Source organism: Gavialis gangeticus, unplaced genomic scaffold (genome assembly GCF_001723915.1).
Source record: "Gavialis gangeticus isolate Ggan-Ray unplaced genomic scaffold, GavGan_comp1, whole genome shotgun sequence".
NCBI classification, from domain to species: Eukaryota; Metazoa; Chordata; order Crocodylia; family Gavialidae; genus Gavialis; species Gavialis gangeticus.
This window is the reverse complement of record NW_017729022.1, coordinates 60,090,005-60,097,419: the sequence shown is the minus strand read 5'-3', so window position 1 is coordinate 60,097,419 and position 7,415 is coordinate 60,090,005. Positions and strand designations below refer to the sequence as shown.

Genomic DNA, 7,415 nt, shown 5'->3' with positions numbered 1-7,415 from the left:
GCTTTTAGTAGATCCCAGAGGGATTTTTCTGTCTTTGCAACAGCGTCACCTTTGTTGATTTGTATTTGGTTTGTTCTGATATAATCCCCTGACCCTTTTCTGTGATGCTGTTACTTAATCAGTTCTTCCCTGTTTTGTATTTTGCATTTGATTTTTTTCCTTCAGCACTGGAGCAGTTTATAATAGTCTTCTTGCATCTCACCATGTTGATTTCAAACCTGTTCTGCAGTTTATCAAGATGGAATTGGGTGACTTTCCACAGACTCACTGAGTCTGGGAAGCAGGGATTGAGCTAGATTTTCAGGATCTAGGAGAAACCTGGGTGACTCCAGGTAGTGTGATCTATCAGCCACTCATCCCAAAATCATCAGCTCCAGTGCAAGCTGAGGTTGGTGATAATGAAACTTGTGCTGTGCTGGCAGTTGGTTGGTCTACGTGGGCTCTGTGTGCGGGTCTGGGTCAGTTTTTTGCAAGATAAATGTTCACATCTCAACATTAGCCATTGGCTCCTTTACTGCCTATCTTAGGACTGAAGGAGCAACAGAAGATGAATTCTGCTTTGCTCTCAGGGTTATTGACTTGCACTGGGAAAGGGGAGTGAGTAGAGGGAACTTGGTCTTCCTTGGCCATCCCTGTGCTTTCAGTAAGTAAATGTCTTGAGTCCCCAACAGGTGCTTGGCAACTTGGCACCTATTGCTAGTGTCATGTTAACGTAACTCATACTGAAGACAGTGGTGATACCAATGTGAACTCCCTCTTAACACGTATGGGAATGGAGACCCCAAACTTCCCCCCACCCTCACCTCTCAGTTGCCAGGGTTAGTTGATTGGTGGGGGGGATGCTGAGTCATGCCTCTGCTTTGTCTCTCCTAGGAATGACCCATGAAGATATTGTGCAAGAATCCAAAAAATACTGGCAGCAGATGGAGGCACATGCCAGCAAACCAGCAAACAGCATGGTAAGAAGCCTCAGGCCCTGGGATTGATCTGTGTCCCCTGGATTCTTGTTGCCTATTGCTGTAGCACTTCTGTCCCTTCCCCTCCCCCTGCCACTTCTCACCGGGTAGAAAGCATATATCGCCACTCCCTTCCCAGGAGCAGTGGCACTGGGTACCTCCTTTGTGCCGTAGCAAGCAGGACAGTGTGCAGTGCTGGACATGGGATAGACCCAAGGTACCTTTCAGGGAAGGGTTGAAGCCTGTTTCCACATGCCAGCCTGGACAGCTCCCTGCATGGCCACTGTGGAGATGGGGCTGCTCAGAGGTGCCTCCCCCCACCACAAGCCAGGTGCTTTATGGAGCAGTCACTGGTTCTCCTGGTGCAGGGATCAAATGACATGTGCTGCCCTTTGGACAAGGGGCAACACACCTTTATTGTGGGGGAACCCATTTTAAAGCAAATTGGTAGGGGGAGCTTATCCCATGAGGGGCTGGCACATGCAGTTCAGGTACTGGTGGGGGCAGTCAACAGGCCTAGTAGCCCCAGCCAACTGTGGAGGGATGAGGGTGCAGAGCAGATGCAACACTGTTGGTCCCCTGTTGTGATGGAAGCCATTGCCTGCATCTCTGTCCAAACCTTCCTACCAGTAGTGCAGCTGAGGGGGCAGTAACAGGGGCAGTAGCCCTTGTGCTTGCTTTGTTGGGGGTGGAGGGAGAGGATACAAAAGTAGCCATTGCCACAGCAGGAGCTGGTACTGCCCCAGGTGCCACATTGCTGCCCTGGATGCAGAGCTTTACTGCTAAGCCTTTGCTTCCTGAAGCCAAGCACTCATGTCAGGGCTGACCTTGGAGAAGTGTGCATATTTAAACTGAAGGAATCGCTCCACTTCTGCATTCTTTCAAGTGGTAGTGCATGGATGCTGCCTCTTTCTCTTTGTGCCCAGTTGGGGCATTCTTAGTTCTGGAGCAGAGCCTAGCCGATGAGTAACCAGGGGAGTCCAGCCCAGCCCTGGGGTCAGATTAAAGCAGCTGTTACATTAGAAAACAGCATTCCTGGTTCTTTAATTCATGCCTGAAGATTCAGCTGACAAAGTGGGATACATAGGAATCCGAGGATCAGATATAGCCCAAAAGCACCCCAAGAAGGTAGATGAGTATTTGTCCCATTTCACAGAATGTGAAATGGAGGTGAAGGGTTGCCTTCTCAACTGCTGCAGGGCCCAGTGTTTTTTTGAGGCAGGTAGAGGTACTGTGAAAATGATTGGGTGCAGATGCCAAAAGCACAAGGTGCGATGGGCCCTGGTAGATGCATTAGGAGGTGTGTACACCTGCATTGGGCCCTTGCGCCCTTCTAAGGGCTATGGTATGTGGGTTACCCATAGCCAGCTCATTCTTGGGGTCATGCTTGCACAGTTCTGCAGTCTCCTTTGCCATGGTATTCTCCACCATCCACAGGCAGTAGAAAACAGTGTGAGCTCAGGGATTAGCTCAGCCTTGCAGTTGAGAGCAACCTGTCTCTCCTGCAGAGTGGCTGTCTTTCTAAGCGATGCAGTATAGCACCACCAGAACTGCTGATGCTGAAGTGACTGTGGGAGGCCCTCTGGCTTGTGTTTTGCAGGAAGTAAGACTAGATAATTAGAATGGTCCCTTCTTAGCCTCTTCCATGTTCAGGCAGGGTATCTGCAACAGCAGATGTCCTCGCCTGATATGAAGGGCACCAGACACATAGGATGACACTCAGCAGTAGTAAAGGGAAGTGTGGGCCTTGGCAGGGGTTTCATTTGTGCTTTCAGTCATAGCTCCTGTGTCTGACAACTTTTTTTGCCCTTCCTGTGGATCTACCCAAGCAACCTAAGGAGCTGGACCCATCCACTTGTCTATAAGAGCAGGAGGATGGGCATCTGTCAGCAAGCTGCTCTGTAAGGGCCAGCAGCCCAGAATCCATGATGCTGAGTACTTCCTTCTGGGAGCTCAGGTTGTTCGTAGAGATTTGCATGTTGCTGTTGGAGCTCTGAGGACCTGCAGAACTTTGCTGAATGCTGCAGAACCCGCCCCCCCACCCCCCAAGCTTAATCCTTTCCTGGTTCCCTGTAGGGCACAGAGAGGAATCTGCCAGGGGTAGGGGGTAGGCAACTATTGGAGAATTCCATCTTTCTTGACCCATGTTTTCTGTTCTCCCTTGGAACTCATGGCAATGGTCCCTCTGGGGCCTTTCCAAGCATACTAGAAGGACAGAAGGTAAATGGCAGGTACTTGGCGAGTGGTAATTTAACATTTACTGGTACCATGAGGGCAGCTGCTGCGTTGTTGTTTTACTTCCCTACCTTCTCCATTCTCATCAGGTTGCCTTATCCTAAAGCCAGCAGGGACCATTCTGATGATCTAATCTGACCTCTAGCCTAGTGTAGGCCATCAAGTTTCACCCAGCATTAAGCCCATAAAGCCTGGTGGAGCTGGAACACGTCTAGTATTGATTTACAGATTTAAGCAATGGAGAAGCCAGCACACAAGCTTTTCTTCTTCCAGCCTCACTTTTCATATTCACTTCAGGCTGCTGTCAGTGATTCTGAACATTGCTTCTCTTATCGGTTACAGAAAAGCAGGAAAATTGCAATGCAGGAAGAAAGCCAAAATTTTAAAACTGCCAAATGTTGAAGTAAACAATAAAATTGGTGATTAGACAGTTTAACAGGGTTGGGAAATTAATGCAGGAAAAAAACTGAACTTGGTATTTTTTTAAGAACAGCATTTTAATTTTCACAATATGATTTTTAGTTAGAAATTGTTGGGTGAAAGCATTTGTACTCATTCAAACTCTAGCAGGGCTGGTAGTATTTGATGTTTTCACTTGGAGCTGTCTGTGATTATGATTTTTTTATTAGTTAGCTCTTTGGGGTCTGATTCAGCAAAACCCTTCGAGCATGTGCTTACATGCTGTCTGGTTCAGCAAAGCATTTGCATGCATACAGGATTAAAGAAACTTCCTTAAGTGCTGTCAACATCAATGGGATTTCACACAGCTTCTGTGAAGTTGAGCACATGCTTGGTTGCTTTGCTGAATCAAGTCCTGAACAAGGGGTACAAGGTTGGAGTCTTTGTCTGTAAACTTTATACTCTGCTAGCTGCACTGAAGTTAGTGGAAGTCTGTACCTACGTGTTAGCATGGCAGAAATCATAAGAGAACAATAACACCCTGCAAAGCTTTAAAAAACCTAGGTTCCAGTCTTGTGGCACACTGAGTGCTTTTAATTCTCTCCCCCTTTCTCCCCTCACGCCCACACCCCAACTCACTGAGAATTGCGGGATCTCAGGTCATGAGAAGATCAGACCCTAAATGTACAGATAAAGCAGCAGCCAGAGACTCTGGAGAGGCAGTAACAGCGAACAGGGAGACAGGGATGAAGCCAAGGCATGTGTGTTATCATTGTAAAGATGTGAAGCAGTGGAATCAGGAATGCGTCTGTGGCTGCTATCACAGCCTGTGGGAGGTGAGGATAGGGTTGATAGTTGAAACAGGACTGATACAATGACCAAGCTTCTCAACAAGCACTAGGACTGTTTTGCATGTAGCTGCTTTGGAGCTGCGCTGTGGGGCCAGTGTCTCTGGAGTTCTCTGTGAGATGTGGCACCAGGGACGTGGTGCAGGTGCAGCTAGGAAGTGCTAGCTGGTTGCTCACACCACTCTTGGCTTCCAAGCCTGGTGCTGACACAGCATGGCACGTATGTTTAGAGCAGGGGCTCTTAACCTGGGGTCCACAGACCCCCAAGGGGTCTGTGGATAGATTTCAGGGGGTCCGTGAACTTGGATGGGAAAAAAATTACATCTTTACTTTCACTAATCTCTATGTATTTTATTTTATGCATTTAAAAACATTATTCTGAGAAGGGGTCCATAGGCTTCACCAGACTGCCAAAGGGGTCCATGGCACAAAAAAGGTTAAGAACCCCTGGTTTAGAGAGAGAGAGAGAATCTGATGTGGCCAGTTAAAGTCAAATGTGTTAACAACAAGCCATTGCTCCAGCCCCAGTGAGCCCCAGGCAGTCACTTCTCAGAATGATTGTTAAGTCATTGCAGAAAACCTGGGGGCAATGCAAAGCCCCCTGGGAAAGGAAAGTTTATATTTGTCTGTATTGTCCCTGTTCTAAGCATGCTCATCCAGAATAATGTTCATTCAGCCATTCTTCCAGCTGTGTAACTCAGTTGCCCAGTAAAAACAACTTCTCAGGAGTATGGTAGTAACAAACCCATCTTCTCCCATTCTGTGTGATTACCAGGAGTGTTAAATGAAAATGCTTTACAGCCAGCTTCTCGAGGTGCCCTTTAGTCCTCAAGAACAAAACATCTCCAGTAGGTTTAAAAACCACTGTGGTCACCAAAACTGGCTTTTGGACTCAGCTGCTAGGTGTCTTTGGTTACTGAGAGAAAAGAACAATATAAGGACAGCATGCTGGCCTTCACAGTGCTAATGACTCACTGTGCATGCTAGGAGTGGTGCTTGGATCAGTTTCAGATGGTGTGGAGCTCTCTGGCTAAATACCAGAGCTCACCTAAGGTGTTTCTGATCAGAGACTGCCACACTGTAAAGGCAAACTGCTGATGAATTTAACTGTAGACTTAACAGAACGTCCTACAACCATCAACTGCCCGGAGCCACTGGAGGTTACCAGCTGCAGAACCACTGACCCTCAGAATTGGTGCTTAAGCAGTGAGGGGGAGAGAGGGAAGGAGATTTTTTTTTTTTTTGTTCTTATACTGCATCTTTTGCTTCAAAAGTCAAAGAGTAGCCTGCCAAAACCTTTATTTATTTGGTTGCTACTATTTACTAGCTATGTTTTTGCTGTGGTAGTGCTCTAGTCTGGCTTTGTAACAATGGGTGTTGCTATAACCGGAGGCACTTCTGACTGACTTAATGTGCTGCAACACCACAAGGCACTGATTTCCAGGCCATTAATTTATCATCAGTCTGCCAGGCATACGTCATGTCTTTACCAATACGGTCATGTTGCAGCAGCTGCTTTGACTTCTGCTTTTCTCCCAGTCTCCAGTGAGGCTACTTGCTTGCTGGATCCATTGCTAGTGGTAAGCATGCTATGCTTTGCGTGGCATGCCTCAGAGAATGTGCTTAGCTGTTTTCTGCCAGAGCTTCATGGAATAGCTGCCCACGACTATCAATATTAGCTAGAAAGTGCCTCTGGCAGCTATGACTAGTGCCATCCTTTGAATTTGATGTAGTAATCTGATACCGTTAAGATAGATCTAACTGATACATTATGGCTATGTTGTGAAATATACACTGTGGCTGGATAATAGAACAGGCATAACAGGGCTGGTAGGATGGAGTGGGTTACCAGAATTACCTTGACACCTGATATCACCAGCTCTTGGATCTGGGAGGCATGATAAATAATTTCTTGGGTGATGTGTGGGGGTTTAAAACAGGGCCTGTAAGCCATGCCTTTAAGGAAAAATCATGGTTTTCTGCAGCATCTGCGTGAGTTTCTGGGGGGTGGGGAGGGGAGTCAGTCTCCTGTGAGATCCCAGCTATTAAAATTGTGACTCTGCTTACCCACCTGGCAGCCATCCTGACTTGTTCTTGGTGCCATCTACTTTGGTGAAAACGGATATGCGAATTCGCCTCCTGACCATTATACTGACAGAGGTCTCTGTGCAAATGAACAGGGCCAACTTGCAGATGTTGCGAGACCCAGTGTTCTCTGAAAGGATCTTGCTAGGAAACCCAGAGCAGTAGAGACTTGAGCCAATGCAGGTGAAGCCCAGCTCCTAACATTTCCTGTTTAGCCTTTCACAATGGTTCAGCACAGTCTTCTCTGTCAAATATGCACCTTTTGAAAGATTCAATCAGAGACAGGTCACTATAGGTGACCTATAGATCTCTTCCTGGAATATAATTGGGTGCTGTACCATACACTAGGCCTGCGGCATGTTGTCTCCACCTTCTGGGTGTTATGCATAGGATCTGCATGGCTGCTGAACACACCACTTGTCAAGAAGAATCTCCCTCTCCCTCTCTTTCTCTCTCTCCTCACTGTGAAGTGCCCAGGATGAAGAGTCCTAGGGGACAGCTGGTTGTGAGTTGGCTACCTGGTAACAGGTATTTAGTTGTGTTACCTGGTACCAAACCTTTGTGCTCCACAGCCCATTTGTACCTTGGCGCGCTCCTGTGAAAACGTCATCTTGCATGTCCTGGCTGCATGCCCAGTGCCCTTCTGTGCCTGGGTACAACCACTCATGCCCAAATTGAGCTGTAGGCACAAATGCCACTTGTTTCCTCTCGTCCTCTTGGGCTCTAAGCTTTAGGATGCAAACAAAAAAGTGTAGCTCTGCTGTGCATAGATTTCATGGATTTCATAGACATTAGGGCCGGAAGGGACCTCAGAAGGTCATCGAGTCCAGCCCCCTAACCCAGGGGCAGCAAGTCAGCTGGGGTCAAAAGATCCCAGCAAGATAAATGTCCA

The 7,415-nt window shown here is 47.4% G+C and overlaps 1 protein-coding gene across 3 annotated transcripts in view; it reads left to right on the top strand.

Moving 5' to 3' along the window:
- The window catches only part of ZC3H7B (zinc finger CCCH-type containing 7B), a 90,141-nt gene that overhangs the window by 65,056 nt on the left and 17,670 nt on the right, over positions 1-7,415 (top strand). For all 3 annotated transcript variants that reach the window (XM_019515116.1, XM_019515114.1, XM_019515115.1), the window contains exon 17: positions 874-959. In XM_019515116.1, the coding sequence (XP_019370661.1) occupies positions 874-959 (86 nt within the window). The remainder of the gene's footprint in view (positions 1-873; positions 960-7,415) is intronic.